Genomic DNA, 17196 nt, shown 5'->3' on the forward strand with positions numbered 1-17196 from the left:
ACTGTATATAGCTGTCATTGTAAAAGTCTTCCAAGTTTTTACCCCCCACACACACACATATATATACACACATATATATATATTTATGTAGCTGTAGTCACAGACAGTAGGCAGCTCAAGATCATTTCAGAATTTTGTTTATTTTCATGTGTAAGCAAATGGACTTTGCACGATTTCCCACAACTATGAAAAAATAAGGCAGCTAATCAAGAGGGCATTGCAAGCTTGTCTTCACATTATTATTATTATTATTTTTTTTTGGCTCACAGTTACATTAGCCATAAACTGAAGCAACAATTCATCAAGCATACAGGTTTAAACCAGGGTGCTCCCCCTCCCTCCCCCCAGTATTTGGAGGCCCTTAGTACCTACCACACCATCACAAAATCACCATTTTAACAGGCTTTCAACTTTTAGAAAATAGGTGATTAAATTGCTGTTAAAAAAATAAAATGAATTCAATTATAAACAAAAAAAGGATCCTCCAAATAATCTACTACATTGTCAAACCTGGTTTGATTACGATTACGTTTTGGCTGTGCTATTCATTGAGACTTGACGTTAAGCCACGAGAAACTACATGTTTTTTGTTTTTTTTAGGCAACAGTAGGCAGAAAAATGACATTTGTCTTTCCGGTTAAGCTGAATACATGCTTACTGAAGTTATACTTTCTCAAAAAAGGTGTGAAATCAATTTTAAATCAAGGCATACGATCTCCCTCCCCTCTCTCTCATTTCCTCCCCCACGTCTCCTTTTGTGCCCTGTGCGTTGTTGTGTCGACACATATCAGGGGCTTGTCTGAACCGGACCATAGGCAGCAGAGGATGGTCTTTGTCTCTGAGACGGAGAGAAGCTCTGAGATTCTGACGTCAGAGTGGTGGATGATGAGGATGATGTGACAGATGCTGCTTGTGGTGCCTGATACCTGTAGACCATTAAACAAAAAATGAGATATTATTTAAGATACAATATGTTCCATTTTTACTGTCCAATATCACATAATTACCAATATTTCTACAGGATTTAATGGGGTCGATCAATAGCAATACATATAATTGATAGTATTTCATCAAGTGCTGAGACTTTGTGGCATTTAAAAGGCTATACGAGTGGATTTGCATGTAAAAAAAAAATTTATTTTATTTGGGGAAAAACTGGTCAGCAGAAATGTAAAGTACATGTGGTTTGTAGTTAAATTGAGAAACATGCAAAGACATGTCTTGTATAGAGCTTTAAAATACTTTCTGCACTGTGATTAAAGCTGCACGATATGGTAAAAACATTATATTGTCTTTAGTATTGTATATTTTAATAACGATTATGTGGGAATGATTAAAATCATAATGACTTCATTATAATGCTGTTTTTGCTCTTTATCAAAACAAACTCTTGCGATTTGCATATTGCACTTGGCCATATTGCAATTTCAATAATATTTCGATGAATTGCAAAGCCCTAACTGTGATGCATTTTACAAAATTAAGAAATAAACATTGAATTAAAGCTTCTATGTCGGCCTTTCTCAGCTGTTCTCTCACCAGGATTGGGATTTCCTGACCCGTGACGATGCACCGCTCCTCTCTCTGATGGGGACGTGTGCCAGAAGGTCCCGCATCAGCCTGGGAGAAAACGCTCTCTCCATGTGAGCGCCATTAAGGTTCAAGGTAAACATGGTAGGTGGAGACATGTCTAACTCCAACAGCATTACATTCTCAGCCTGTAAGAACAGAAACAAAAAAATCAATTTGTAGTTATAATGTTATTATGTAGCATCATGACATATGTTAATGCATGTTTAGTAAGAAGCTTTCCTGTTCTCTAAATGGATGATCTGTTATGTTGCTTCTTCCACCTGTTTCAAATTAAAATCCTTCTACTGAGTCAGGTACATAATCCAATTACTTTCATTGCTATTGTGAAACAGAATTGATGGTTCACTGTCGTTAAAACTGTAAAAACTGCAATACCATGTCGTATTCACTGTGCAATCTATTGCTCATGTGCAACTTTCTTTTTGCTGCTACTATTTGTGTTATCTGTCGTTTGGATTCTTACTGTTTTTCTTGATTCTTACTGTTTTTTTCTCTTGTACATAGTGTTATATTATATTTATATTATATATTTCCCTACTTTACTGTTTTTTATACTGTTTTTCTCTATCCACATTTGTTGCTGTAACATTGGAATTTCCCCATTGTGGGACAAATAAAGGAATATCTTAGCTTATCTTAATGCTGTGAATGGTTTCCATGACTACAACCATCTTCACATCCTCAAGCAAAGTAGGAGGCTGTGAACATGGAAATAGGCTGCGTAAATCCACTCTTTGACACCTATTCCTGAGCTGTACTTCTGGCCAACTGTTCCCGTGAGTGTCCGACCACTGACCTGGTATCTACACGGGGCCCCAGTTGCCGTGGCAACAGCCATCTGTGCATATTGGCTGATTGGCCTCTTGTATCCCACGGCTGAGAGAGGCCTTCTCTTGACCTGAGTGGGTGCACTGGGTTAAAGACATGGGAAAAGAAGGATTTAGATTCAGTTTAATACACTCGGTTTAGCGGTTAAGACGCAAGCTTCTGGAACCTCAAGTGCCCCATGTATGGTCATCTGATCGGCCCCCACCAGACAAATCTGCCCTGTTATCTCCCCTGTGCCATCTTCCACTCAGCTTTCCAAACTGTCTCAGTGAAGACAAATACCAATGGTTCCTGGTTATCCTTTATATAAAGATATCTGTTTCTTGGAAAGGAAGAATGCATAAATTATCTATATCATATCAGGTCAGATTGCTTTACAGTCCTGTGTAGTTTTGACTTTGGTGACTCCTAGTGGTTGTACCATAATAGACACTAGGGGTTGACTAAGGCAAACATTTAGGCCATTAGAACAATTTTAAACACGCTATCATCACAATTATACAAAAGTAAACTGTATCATCAACCTGTAACTTTTACTGAAGGTAATTTGTGTTTAAAATACTGTAGTAGTAGTAGCCTACCTAATACAGTTATACTTCTGTTACTGATTTCCTTTGCCAGAATGCTGACTGCCCTTAGAGAAGGAATGTGCAAGTTCGTTCAGGTGTAATATATAGAGGTCAAAAGAACCAAAATAGGAGTGGAAGAGTTAATGATTTGCCAGCTTTAAACTTGTCATCTTAGTTAAAAATGTACACAATATATACCTTACTGCTGCATTGCATTATGGTCTAATTAGGTAATGCAGAAACTGGCATGTCTGCTGCTTTGGTGACGGATTTCACCCAGTAGTATATCTGTTTACTGACTGTTACTATTTTACAATTTGTTTTGGAGGGTTTTTCTTTCTCTAATGTACCATTTACGGTAGCTTTTGCCAGCAATGAAATGAATCCACTGACCTCTCTGGAAGGACCGGTTGCAGTCTCCATTGATCCTCCTCACTGTCAAAGTGCAGCCTGTTCACGATCTTATTCTTTTCCTCTGGAGGTATAAAATTCTCAATCAAGAGATATCTGAAATATGAAATACAAATATGTGTCAGCAGGAAGCATTTCACATACAATCAAATTATTAAACTTTTTGCCTTTTTGATATTATTATACAGAAATAAAGGTACTGCAATATTTCAGTACCAGCACAGATATTTTGACAATGTCATCCCTTTGCCACTAAACAAACTGCTTACAAAGCAGCAAAAAGCCCGTCTTCACTGCCCAGTTTACATCCTGACCCCTCTCTAATATCCAGATTGATCTGGAAAAACATCTAATGAAGAACAAAATGCTCTCATTGATTTATCTCTTGACAATATATAGATACGCAGTCTTAAGTCTCAAAGGCTTGTAAAGTGTGATGTTTGCTAATTTTTAATCCTAACATAAAGTAGAATTATTTAAACATTTATATTTGATTGGCACAATGAGAATAGTGCCATGTTTCACAATAACACAAGAGTGTCCTGTCATCTAAATGAATATCTCCAATCAGTTTCAAATGTATTATAAACATTTATGGAAATACACAACACAGCTTTTACTGCATTTCATCAATTAGAAAATTCTCAATATATAACAGAAATTAATTGCATAAATGTTTGAAATCTGAGTCCTGCCATGACAAAACAATGTATTTAGTTAACTTTTCATTCTAAACAGACAACAACAAACGTGTTTTATGCGTGGCACTGATGGAAAGCCATGGTGGACGTGAGCAAAGAAAGACATTGCACACAAACTGTATACAGTATGTTCACATTCACTAACACGGCTACTCACTTGTACTTGAGCTCTCTGGTGAGTTCATTCTGTGTCTGTTCAAGCTCCTGTCTGGTTGTGACGTGTTCAGAAATGACATCTCTCATCTCTGCCTTCACCAACTGTAGTTTGGAATACAGCTGAACAGAGCAGGAACATATCAATTACAGGTGTCACTACAGCTGTACTGACAAGGTGTTTGTATAAAGTACGCACCAAGGAAAAGCCTTTAATTTGCCCAATTTGCTAACCAAACAAAACAGAGAAACTTAATTATCCCTAAACACCAGGAAGTAAGAGATCTGTCCAGACAAAAAAAACCCAGACTCATCAGTGTTACCTCCCCTAGTGACGTCACTCTTGAAAAAATTAATTATTAATCGCAAATGAGATTTAATTATGATTGCTTTCGTGATAGTGGCATAACGGGACACGTGAGCAGGTGAGTCATCTTACCCTCTTCAGCTTCTTTGTCTTAAGTTCCACCTCCTGCTGCAGGGAGGAGAAGGTGTCCCTCATCTCTAAGGTCTCCTCATCCTGCAACATCATCTGCTGCTGGATCTCTCTCTCCCTCCTTATCTGCCAACCACACCGAACATTAAGCTCCATTAAAGATGAATACAAACAGTACACCCTTAAAAATAATGGGTTTCAAAATGTGTCTAAGTTCAGACAACCCACACTTATACTTCTGTTACCACGGATGGTAAAGTAACACAAAAGTATGCTTTATAAGGAGTAATGCTGGGAAAAAATAATAAAAAAGCATGAATTTAATTGTTATTTTAACATACCTGTTCTGCAATTTCCTGCCTCTTCAGCTCCAGCATTTTCTGCTGTTCATTGGTGTGATCAATTATAGTCTTGCCTCCAACCAACAGTTTGCTCTCCATAGCCTGCGAACAAAGACATACAATTAATTATTTATGTAAATTTCTTTTGTGTCTCATTTACCAGACACTGTACTCTATAATAACAAGGCACGTTGAATCTTAACAAGTACCTTGTATTTCTCAATGATCTTCTCCAAAGCATCTTGATCCCACTGCATGTCCTCTACGCTTTTTCTGTTTTCACTCAGGTGCTTTAACTTCTCACTGCCTCCCTGGCAGGTCAGAATCTTGGGGATCTCAATTCCCTCTTTCATGTAATGTTTCACCTCTTGTTCCTCCTCGAAAGCCTTCCACATATCCACATCCTTCTCTCTGAACATCTCCTCTTCCATGCCGACCATACTTTTACTGAGTCTTTTGCTGTTCCTTCTCATCCTCCTCCTCTCCTTTGCGAGCATCCCTCGCTCCTCCAGCTGCGCTTTCAAGCGTGCAATCTCCTGCTGAAACTCCCTCAGCAGGGCATCTTTGGGATCCTCATTAATCCGAGGTTTGTTCTTTATGTTCTTGGCCCTGTTGGCGTACCTCAGCGTGGCCAGGGATTCGTCAAAGTTCTTGTGCGATGGCCCCACCGTTGCAATCATGACAGTCTTTGCATTGCCACCCAGCGAGTCCTGGAGCAGGCGGGTCAGTTTGGAGTCCCTGTACGGGATGTGGGTGCTCTTCCCGTCCACCAGAGCTGAAATTACATTCCCCAGTGCCGAGAGGGACAGGTTGATCTTGGCTGCCTCCTTCAGTCGCTTCCCTTTAGCACCTGTCTTGCTCTGGCGCTCGCTGCCAGCCAGGTCAACCATGTTCAGCTTCCCAACACGGATGTGGTCCTCGCCATCTGGCCCTACTTCACTACACTCCACAGTTATGAGAAAAATGGCATGAGACCGAGAGCTGCGTTCATTCATGTTGGTGAAGCCCACAGACCTGGATTGGTTTCCTATGTTCATCACATGTTCAATCTCATTGGCGTTCTTTGTGACCACAGATGACAGGTCTTTCACATAGATGCCAAAGTCGGGACTCTCTTTAAGCTCCAGTTTCCTGTTGTTGTCTTTGCACAGCAGATCTCTGATTTCCTCCTGGTAGATCTCGAGGTACGATGACCTCACCAAGTATTTCTGATTCTGAGTCCTGGATATTTGTGTAAAAATGTGCTGAAATGAATTTGGTATAATCCCTCTCATGTCTGGGTCGTTTGTAACCCCTTCCATGGTGTGTGTTTTACCTGTCCCAGTTTGGCCGTAGGCAAATATGGTCCCGTTGAAGCCCTGGAGCACCGACTGCACCAGAGGTCTGACTGCATCGTCATAAATGTCGCTCTGTTTTGAATCCCAGCCATACACAGAATCAAACGTGAATACTTTCATTGGATCATCAGGTGGTGCCTTCGGGTTCCTGATGGTGATCTGCCCCAGTTTGTCATCAATCCCCAAAATGTTTTTACACCCCGCTGTCTCCTCTCTCCTGCTGAATGGCCGGCAGCGGACCACCACCCTGATCGCCTCGCAATGTTTGGTTTTGGACATTTTTTTGGTAAAAGATTAAAAAAAAGCCATTATCTCGGGCGGGGTACGCAGTTTTTTCCCCTTTCTCCGTGCAGGTGCAGCAGCTTCTGTATGGTGAAAAAGCGGTCAGACAAGACAGACACACCTCATGTGCGCAGCTTCCATCATCCCAGTGAACGCAGCGTCTCCTCCGCCCTGAGCATCTTTCAGAAAAGGAAGCGATGTCACGAGATATTAAAGGATGCTGCTGGGAAAAAAAAAATCACAGAGCCAGCCCAGCCCAGCCCACACAGCCACCCCGCGGTACACACCCTGCTCTGCGGACAATGGAAATCAGACATGTGACCTGCGCAACGAACTGGATTGGACCAAATCTTCTCATGGCACACGGCTATGGTCTAAATCTGTAAGAGTGATAAATTACCTTCCAGCTGGTACTTTAACGCACCTTGAGGGAGGAAAACAAAAAATAAGGTTTTGATTCAATAACAAAATTTTATTCAGACTTCACACCATTTACACCATTGCTCAAACCAGGCCCCACAGTCTTTAATGTACAAAAGAAAAAAAGAAAAGACACAGTGGTAGACATTCATCAGTAATGAAGAATTCATTTGCCAGCTGGAAAATACTTAAATTGTTCTGTCTCTATAGTATCTTTACATCCGCAATGAGTGAATAATTAGCCTCCATCTACCCTTCAATCTATACATTATGAAGTAAATCAATAATGTTAAAGTACAAAAAAAAAAACATCCATTTCTGCTGACCTCACGCACTCAGTTGCCAGTTTATTAGGTGCACCTAGTTATTCAACGTTTCTATTTTTCTTTTATTTATTTATTATTTACGTACCAATTTACTGTATGGAAGAGGTATTTCCCTTATGGTTTGTGATGCCTTGCAATAATTTGTTTCTTATTTTCGAGTACTATTGTGATTGTATAACATATGTGAAAGTCAATAGAAATATTTGAATAATTAGGTGCACATTCTTGCGGCAGGCTGGAGTTCTATTATAGGCTACTGGCACACATGGTGGGTCGGTCACTTGTGAAATTTCTTGCTAGAATCCTTTGCATGATCCAGTAGGAGCTGGCATGGTGTGAACTGATTCCCGTAGACGGCTTCAAACCGCCTCATCTTCTCCACCAGCTTGTCTGCACCGATGGTGTCCACGAAACGGAAAGGTCCTGAAAGCAGCAAAATATTATGTTAGAAATATTATCACAGGGATAGGTGTTAAATGGATAATATGGATATTGTTCTTGTTGCACTTGTTTTTATTCCTTTATGAAGAGCTATTCTGTAAACACCAGAGGGGTGTTTCATAAAGCCAGATTACAAGTTAAACCAGGTTTGTTTCAGTAAGTTAGGTTTACTTTCAATAAGTTACCATGGAAACGCATTCTTCCAGACTAGCCTGGTTCCTGTCAGTTTAGTTTTCAGGCTAAGCTTCACCTCAGGATTAACTGGTGTACGATCAATCTGGTAGACTGAAACAGCATTTACTGCTGCTCTGTGAACATTTATATGTCAACTTCAACACACTGTTGACATATAAGTTGCACTTATTGAGCTCCTTTTTTCAGTCTAAAGTATCTTCACAGTATTTCAGTCAAGGTATGTATTTTATGCACTACAAAAAAGCTAATAAGTAATAATTAAAACTTAATTTGTTCAGTTTTTTCACCCTATGGAGGCTCTTATGACATATGTACAAACCAAGTAATATAATCCAATTGATATTGGTCAACTTTACTTTTTAGATAATTAGAATTATTTATAAATTTTATAAATCTAAATGCTAAAATATAAATGATCTGTCTGATGTCATACGGGGCACTTACTGGTAGTTATTTAGATGTCATGTTACATTTTACAAGTTAATTTTTTACCACATATGATGCAAAGAAAATTTACATTTTGCACACAGGACTTTAACCCACAATCATACAATTACAAGCAAAGCACTGCAAGAATCATCTCTACTTGTGTAAAAACGTCTTTTTGGCTTTCTTAAATGCAATGGTTTTGTTCATTTTCATCTTAAAATTCTGTGTTACTACAATTCCTCATGTGAAACATAGACCAAAAAGACCCAATTCAGGGCGATTTTGCTCTTTTCATTGATACAGCCTCCAAGCACAAGCGGCTCAGATGACGATGACTACGGTTGAACTCTGACCTCCAAGGCAGGGGGGGAATCCCAGGCCAAACACAGCACCGATGTCTCCTTCCAAAGGACCGTTCAAAATGCCCTCTTGCAAACACAGCACAGCCTCATTGACGAATCGGGAAACTAGTCTGTACTGCACATCGGAGTCTGATGAGCTGCAAAAAGATTCATACGTGAGAACAGAGTATTTCACTAGCTAAACAAATGAATATTAGTAAAATCTCATGTAATATCAAGACTCCAAAGGTTTTTTTTGTCTACAATTAAAGAAAATGAATTCCAGTCCAGCAAGTAATAAATAGCACAATTTGTCCATATCAACAGCATGTAATGTAGTAATTTAGAAAAGACAAGATGCATAGAGTTTGCTACTTTTGCAATTGCCCGACATCGACTTACACGGCAGGATTTGGTGTCATCTTGTATTTCTCAAGGATTTCGCCAATATCTGGGTTGACCTCTTTAACCTTAAGCCCTGGCTGGTAGACGTAGCAACCCTTTCCTGATTTGCGGCCTGGAGAAGAATAATAATAATTAAAAAAAGGATCAATACATTTTAATAAAACATAGGCATAAATTAAAGCTGGACACAATGTCGGTCTCGGTCAATAGGTACCCTTGAATCCCAGGTCCACCATGGTCTTCAGGACCTCCACATTTCCTCCACCAAAGCGGGAGCCGAAAGCCTTGCCAAGGTCCTCTGCGACGTGAGCGGCGACGTCAATTCCAACTTCATCAGCCAGTGTGGCTGCACCCACAGGGAACCCAAAGCCTGTGGTGAGTGCATCTAACTTCTTGGGGTCAGTTCCTTCCTGTAAGTCCAAATGGATAAATTAATAATACTTACAACAGCTCTGCTGGAATAATGAATAGGCTTTGTTCAAGTGAGTTGTCCATTTTAGGTCCTAAATCCTCCACCGACCACTACAGTATATGAATACTGTATGAGTTCATAGCTGCGTTTTCTACTGAAGTAATACTGCTAACCTGAAGTACTCGTACTGCTTCAGCCAACATGGGAGCCAGACACCTTGTTGTATAGAATCCAGGTCCATCCTGCAAAGAAATGTGTGTAATATTTCACTGAAGAGGAATAACGTTCCAATTATTAACATCCATCATCATCAGAATAATAAAAAAAAAAAAACTCTTTGTTGTGGCTCACACAGCTACACACAAATAAAAATGTACAAGTAGCAAACGTATACACACAGTGAAAGAAAAATAAACACTCAATGGTCAGTAACTACACAGGGAAAGAGGAAACAAACATGACGCTCACCCCAACGACTATGATGACTTTGCCCTGCTTCAGGCCGACTGCCACAGCAGAGGCTGTAGTGTCCTTTGACGTCTGTTCAGTGGTTATAATCTCAAGGAGCTGCATCTTGTCCACTGGAGAGAAGTAGTGCATTCCAATCACCTGAGGATACAGAGGAAATATTCAGCCACATTTTCTTTAGAAGCACTTTTAAACTGCAAGGCACCCAAGTACAAACCTTGTCTGGTCTCTTGCTGGCAGCAGCAATATCCTTGATGGGCAGAGCAGATGTGTTGCTGGCAAATATGCAGTGAGGGGAAACCACCTGCAGACAAATGTTTGTTAGATCGTCGCTCAAAGTCACAACAGTATTGTCCTGGATTTAGTCCAACCAATGTAAAAACCATGGACTGATATTTACAACAAAGAAAGTACATTCTCTTTGTAATAAATGCATACTGAGACTCTTTTCACACTTACAGCCTCCACCTCCTTAATGACTGCATGCTTGATGTTAATGTCTTCAAACACAGCTTCAATAACCATGTCGGCATTTTCAAAGCCACTGTAATCCAACTGGCCTGTCAAGTTGGAAAGTATGGAGTCTCTCTGAAATGACGTGATGTTCTTCTTTTTGGTTTTGTCGTTGAGCCTAATTAAAAATAAAGAGTGAAATGATTAATCACCAGCTTTCAGGTTCTAATAGCTGATTTTAAAGTTTAATGTTATTCTTTCATTAGACAGGAACTGTATCAACCGACGGATGCTAATTAAATAGTTAAGCATACTCCATGACCAAAACAACTAAGATTTAAATTCCTGATATAATAACCCACCCTTTGTAAACCTGCTGTTCTCCCCTGGTCAGTCCAGCCAGAGTGGTGTCCTTCAGGACTGTGTGCACACCTTTGTCCACAGTGACCTGGGCGATACCTGCTCCCATCAGACCTGCTCCCAAGATGGCAAGAGTCCTAGTGGTAAACAAAAATAAAGATAGTAAATGATAGGAGAATTAATTTAAGACTGTAATATGAGAGATGATGTGCATTGGTGTGTGAATGTGTATGAATTTTCCGTTTGTGATGCCCTTTGTCATCACTGTGTGAATGCGTGTGAAAGGGTGAATGTGGCAAAGTGCTTTGAGTGGTCGGAAGACTAGAGAGGCGCTATACAAGTACAGACCATTAACCATCAGTGTAAATGTGTCAACGAGACTATCAGACCCGGCTTTGTCGTTAGTACCAACCAGGTATTTAATCCTGACCAGTGTTGTGTGTAGTGCATTACAAAATTGCCATATGGCCACATGCAGTATCCAAATTTCAGATATTTTATAGAAAAGGTAAAATAACAGCGTTATAATGAGTACTGTAGCTCTGAAGAGATGCCAAAATCCAAAGCCAAATCATGTTCTCCAGATTTAAGAGAACATGTTTGCTTGGTACAGACTCCTACATTCCCACACTAATCATGAATCATATTGCAATCGCAATATCTGTACAAGTAATTGCAATATGATGTTTTTACTACATAGTGCAGCCCTAGATATAACATTAAAAAAAAAAAATAAAAAAGTAATGCGTAATACATTACTTTTTTCAGTATCACTGACCATGACTCTACAAACTGGTCTGACACACACACAGACACACACACACACACACACACACACACACAGAATGTGAAAGTGATATACACTTACTTCACTTCTCTCTGAGGAGTTCCAAAGCGGTTCTTCTTGCATGCAACTTGACCATGATAGAGACCGATCAGGGCTGCCGACTCTGAGGTTTTTGCCAACTGACCAAAATTCTGTGACAAATGAAATTAAAATCGGTGATGTTCACTTGCACAATGAGCTACTATAAATACTGCAACTGCCACTGATGAAGACCTACAAACCTTACCTGAGACTCAGCTAAGTACCCCGCAGTGGGGCCTTGTTCTACTCCAGTCTTCACACACTGAGAAGGGGAAGGATAAAAAAAGTTTCAAGTCATGTTAAATAAGAGACCAAATTTCACAAGTTATTCTAATATGATTAACAAAGCAGAGAAGAGAGACCGATAGACTACTGTCAAACCACTTATTCATATTTAATAAGCTGTGGCCAGTTAATGTTTGGTATTTTAATTGACAAATGAATTAAACATTAGTTGATTATAAAAATTGCCAATTGAATAGTCACTTTAAACACCATTTTCCCCACTAAATAGATACAGATGCTCACTGGTTGGACTCTTAAGTCGGGCTCATTTCTCACAATACCATCCAGATTCTTAAAATAGCCATAGTAAATTATTGTTAAAGAGAGTTTTTACTTACTTCAATGATTTTCAGGGGTGCTGGATAAAGTCCCTTGCTCTGCTTCATAACTTTACCATAGACAGTTTTGTAAATTTGATTCCGTACGAGCGGAAAGCTCATAACGTAGTCTTGAATTTCTATGGAGAAAGAACATTCACTGTTTAATGCACTATTTTTCATTCCTGATGAAACAAACTGAAGTAAATACAAAGAGTTAAATGTGCAGGAAATGCAGCACAACTTACTCTGCATTGTGCCTTTCTCTTTGCGGAGAGGGATCTTCTTGTTGACGATCCCTCTGGCATATTCGATGGCAACTTCCTCAAGGTAGTCTATTGTTCTTTCTTCTGGACTCTTCAGGCCAGGTCCTACAATATGAGCAGAATAACTTTAAACTACCCAATTTTGAAGAAATTCAACATTTTATTATCATATGTGAGTTGCAATATCTTACCTAGAGGGTCAACAAGTTGGTCGACAAGCCCCATCTTCTTGGCTTTATCTGCTCGGATATTTCTTCCTGTGAGCATCATGTCAAAGGCACTGGGTAGACCAACCTAAAGGTAAAAAAAGAAAACATATGTGAACTGATATATGATCAAATTGAAAGTGTGTTTGTGTACAGAGCATAAAAAGAGAAAACAAATCTTTCATATTATGAGCAGTAGTTAACAAATTGTAGTTAGTTCTGCACTTTGAATGATAATGTTTAGGATTATGAATTAAAATTAGACATGAAGGGCTGGGGGAAGTAATCGGTTCGCAGGGTCTTAAAGGTGCCCGTAAACATCTTAAACCAATTATGAGCATTAACCAGATTATTTTGCATGACAGCCTAGCCATTTTAAGTATTTATCTGATGTAAGATACAATGTTATGTTCACATACTACGATCTCCATCATCCGGCGTTATGTGTATGTTTTTTGTGTTTAAAGTCCAGTAGGACAAACAGTGACATCAATGGAAATTTAGAGAATATAATTCAGTGTACCAACCATTTTGGGGAGTCTCTGAGTACCCCCAGCTCCAGGTAGAAGACCCAGCATTACTTCAGGAGTACCAAGAACTGTTTTCTTGCTCTTTGTTGCAATTCTGTACTGGCAGGCAATGGCAAACTAAAATGCAAAAAGAGCCCATTAGATAACGCATCCTAGTCAAATACAGTCAAACATAGTTGCTGTAATAATCTCTGTTTACCTCTAAGCCTCCTCCCAAGCAAGGCCCATTGATAGCAGCAACAATGGGCTTGGGAGATTTTTCAATCTTTTCGAACATCTTTTGCCCTTCCTGAGAAAGTTTGGTGACCTCTTCTGCGTTGTTGCAGGCCTGGATCATACTGTAACAGATGTACAGTTTATTAAAAGAACTCCAGGTCATTTGACAATTCATTCAACTATTATAAAAGACAGTAAAGCTGGGGACGCATAATGCTCATTTGTGTTACATTCCAGCAACTTACAGCAAAACATTTAATTCAACACCACACATAAGACATAATAAACTTATAATTATACTTTGTAATAATACAGAAGAAGTTCCACACACATATTTGATCAAGTGTGGGATTTTAAAGATTTCTCTTACTTAATATCAGCTCCTGCAATGAAGCATCCCGGCTTCGAGGAGATGAGAACAGCACTTTGAACAGCGTTGTTTGCCCACACTTCATTCATGACTTCTGCCATCTCTGTTTGCATCTGGACTGACAGCGTGTTAACCTGGGGGACGAAATGACCATTAGCTTCACGTCACATCTGCATAATTCATAGTCGAAAACTGTCAGATCAATGTCGGCGAGCTCACACCTTGGAGGTTGGGTCGTTGATCCGCACAACGGCAACATCGCCCTTGACTTCGTAGTTCACATGGGTTCGGGCTAAAAATAGAGAAGGAAAGATGAACAGTGAGAGAATAATTGTGTCACTGGACAGGCTGACCTATTTTCGACCCACACACGAAAAAAATGTTGATTTTGATATTACCTAGCATTGCAGGAGCTACTGAGAAAGTGCGGAAAGTACTGCCTGTAAGAGGAAAAAAAGCCAGTAAGCATTGTATTATTACAACATATTATATATAGGCATCAAACATGCTGCACAGTATCTAAATGTTTCACCATTACAGTCCACATTAACTCATACTGAGCACTAAAAACTGTAAATAAAGCTCATATAACACACATGAAGTGTATATGAGTCGTTCACATAGTATTGCTTTGACCTCAAACAGTGCCAGAGGAGAATGACCCTTCACCTAGATTCTCCACCTACCGTTCAGACAGGGGGCGACAGCAGCCATCACAAAGGCGAATCAATGGCACAAGTCTGTCAAAATCCTCGTCTAAACTGCTTTAACAGGAGCATTTTACAGTCTAAAGTCAAAGCTAACAGTCTCATTTAATAACTTTAATTGTGAACCAGAGCCCCAACGATGACTTCGCTTCCCCTAATTCCGTAGCAGCCCGGCTAGTTAGCGCAGCAAGTTCACACTTAAAGGTTTGTTCGCTTAAACAGTTCACAAGTCCCACCGTCGACAAATAATATGGTTAAATCTTTAGTGAGATATATATTCTGAGAGAAGTTAAAACGATTTCAAACACTACGTTATGGTTAAGGGCTACATTCTTCGGAGCTAACAGCTAACACACTGTCCTTAGGAAAGCCGGTGTTTTCTGTATCATTCACCGCGCTGGTTTCACCTGTTTCCTAAAATATTAACGGCATGTTAGTCTCTACCTGTGAAGAGTGCATATCTCCTTGATGTACATTTGGAGAGAACACCAAGGGCTCGAACACCAGCCATCTTGGGAGCGGAGGTCAGTCAGAGCAACGCTGTGAAGTGAAGCAAGCTAACTCGCTGTCAAAGTACTATCATTGGTGGTTGAGCATAAAGCAAAAGATTGGCGACTTCCTGAAACCCCGATCAATCGGACGCGAAGCTGATTGGCTCTCGTCGAAGATGCCCGCACGCCATTGGCTGACTGTGAGGAACTCGCCGCTGAAGGACTACAAACCTTCTCTTGTCGCTGATTGGACGTTCAAGGACTACAAACCTCCTCTTGTCGCTGATTGGACGTTCAAGGACTACAAACCTCTTTTCAGTCAGACATCTGAAGGCTGGAAACTGGAGCTTTTGTTTTACGTTCACGTTGCTGATTTTTAAAAAAATATATATTTTCCGGACAAATAGGAGATAATATATTCATTACAAATGTACAGAAAACCTGCAATGTAAAATATATAATCACTAAATAAAAGCAATAGCAACATGCTGCCACAAGGCGGGAGCAGAAATCAATTTACTTCAAAATAGGCTGTTTACGTTTGGTGAGTTTGAAAAGGTGAAACAATGCTTTTCATCCTTTTTTCTAACTGATTCTTACATTAAGGCATGTTGCTGTTAGGACATGTGAAATTATTGTAATTACAATTAATGATATAGTAATTATTAATTGTATAAGATAAGATATTCCTTTAATAGTCCCACAATGGGGAAATTCCAATATTACAGCAGCAAAGTGGATAGAGAAAAAAAAAACAGTATTCTGTTAATAGTTCCACAATGTGAAAATTCAATAACAGCAGGCAAAGTGGATAGAGATAAAAAAAAACAGAATAAAAGACAGGTATATAAACAGTAAGAGTAATGAAAAAATTATATTATAATATAAACCTGTACAAGAGAAAAAAACAGTAAAAAACCACAATGGAGCAATACATTATTTTATTCCATATATTTATTCAAATGTATATTTTTAATTATTGTGTTTCTCTGGGTGCTGTTGTAGTGATTGTTTGCTTGTGGTTATATTCTTGAACATTTAAACAAATAATTGCACAACAAAAATTGGTTGTATATTGTTGTTTGGTTTTTTTATATAAAAAGTTTTAGTTACCTTCTCTAAACTAAATATTAACTCTGCAACTACCACCGTTTGTGATTCTGGGCAATTTTCTTTACAAGTATTGATCACAGCACAAAGGTGACACCCGGTGTACAAATAGGTGAACTACATTAACATCGACTTCTCTTTGGGTCAAAATGGCTCCTACTCATACACAAGTTGCACTGTGGCTGATTTAATGCTAAGTGTTAATGAAGTTTACTCCAGGCTTTAGGATGGACATGGATGGGATAATTATAGATTGACGATAAAGCTCCAGTCCTCTTATCCATTTAGCCATTCATCACCAGAATCACTTTGCATTATTTTGCATTTTCTCTATAGCAGGTCAAACATTATGACTCCCTGCAAAATGTGCAGCGATCAGTGTCGCCTTGAGTGAAAAAATAAACTGAAAATGAAGAAGAAAATAACAAAATCCACTCACACCTTTATCTCTGGTTCCTTAGATATGTTTACCTCAACTAACAGGAACTGATCTTTTTCGAGATAAGCTGTCTGTCTTGCCCAATACCTAAACCACTACTTTCACAAAACTACGTCACAAAATGTTCTCAATTGCTGTTGGAAAATGTAATGACATTTTACAAAAGCCATTACATTTTATTATAGACGTGCATGCTCTCAGGTTAATGGTCTGTCCCCTTAACTGAATAGTGCTGTCATGGTTGTGGAGGAAGTACTGAGATCATTAACTTAAGTAAAAGTAACAAGTTTGGTATTAGTGTTATGTTATTGTATTATTATTACTAAATTACTGAAACTAACACATGCATCATATTTTATAAGATGATTATATGTTATGTTTATAAAATGTTGTTCTTCAAACTATAAACAACTATGTTTTTCAAATTAATGTGTAATAAAATAACTGCAGTATGTATATGTTTTATTTATGAGTAATCCAATCCAATCCA

General features: G+C 39.0%; 2 protein-coding genes across 2 annotated transcripts; both read right to left on the minus strand.

Annotated features, from left to right (window-relative positions):
- Positions 1–124: 124 nt before the first annotated feature.
- On the minus strand, positions 125–6875 carry kif3cb (kinesin family member 3Cb). The gene is made up of 8 exons (XM_035673439.1): positions 5242–6875; positions 5033–5134; positions 4695–4817; positions 4260–4378; positions 3384–3497; positions 2390–2504; positions 1540–1718; positions 125–926 (listed from the first exon to the last, which is right to left on the minus strand). The coding sequence occupies exons 1-8, from the start codon at positions 6646–6648 to the stop codon at positions 788–790; spliced, it is 2298 nt and encodes a 765-aa protein (XP_035529332.1). The 5' UTR covers positions 6649–6875; the 3' UTR covers positions 125–787.
- Positions 6876–7102: 227 nt separating this feature from the next.
- hadhab (hydroxyacyl-CoA dehydrogenase trifunctional multienzyme complex subunit alpha b) lies at positions 7103–15254 on the minus strand. The gene is made up of 20 exons (XM_035674171.1): positions 15111–15254; positions 14358–14399; positions 14181–14251; positions 13960–14093; positions 13573–13711; positions 13371–13490; positions 12829–12931; positions 12620–12742; positions 12393–12511; positions 11975–12031; positions 11770–11879; positions 10904–11038; positions 10548–10719; positions 10306–10392; positions 10089–10229; positions 9794–9862; positions 9423–9618; positions 9206–9320; positions 8816–8961; positions 7103–7820 (listed from the first exon to the last, which is right to left on the minus strand). The coding sequence occupies exons 1-20, from the start codon at positions 15175–15177 to the stop codon at positions 7675–7677; spliced, it is 2292 nt and encodes a 763-aa protein (XP_035530064.1). The 5' UTR covers positions 15178–15254; the 3' UTR covers positions 7103–7674.
- Positions 15255–17196: the final 1942 nt, after the last annotated feature.

The sequence above is a fragment of the Morone saxatilis genome, unplaced genomic scaffold (genome assembly GCF_004916995.1).
Source record: "Morone saxatilis isolate NCDOM2014 unplaced genomic scaffold, NCSU_SB_2.0 Contig3, whole genome shotgun sequence".
Lineage (NCBI taxonomy): Eukaryota > Metazoa > Chordata > Actinopteri > Moronidae > Morone > Morone saxatilis.

What these genes read in the sequence shown, in the direction of transcription:
- kif3cb (XM_035673439.1), bottom strand. Translation starts at nt 6,648, where the DNA reads ATGTCCAAAACCAAACATTGCGAGGCGATCAGGGTGGTGGTCCGCTGC. An exon ending in AGATCATTGAGAAATACAAG is followed by an intron (nt 5,135 to 5,241) that starts GTACTTGTTAAG and finishes CTTTGTTCGCAG; the next exon opens with GCTATGGAGAGCAAACTGTT. An exon ending in AGACAAAGAAGCTGAAGAGG is followed by an intron (nt 4,379 to 4,694) that starts GTAAGATGACTC and finishes TGCTCTGTTCAG; the next exon opens with CTGTATTCCAAACTACAGTT.
- hadhab (XM_035674171.1), bottom strand. Translation starts at nt 15,177, where the DNA reads ATGGCTGGTGTTCGAGCCCTTGGTGTTCTCTCCAAATGTACATCAAGG. An exon ending in ATTGCAGGAGCTGATATTAA is followed by an intron (nt 13,712 to 13,959) that starts GTAAGAGAAATC and finishes CATCTGTTACAG; the next exon opens with TATGATCCAGGCCTGCAACA. An exon ending in AAGTCATCATAGTCGTTGGG is followed by an intron (nt 9,863 to 10,088) that starts GTGAGCGTCATG and finishes ATTTCTTTGCAG; the next exon opens with GATGGACCTGGATTCTATAC.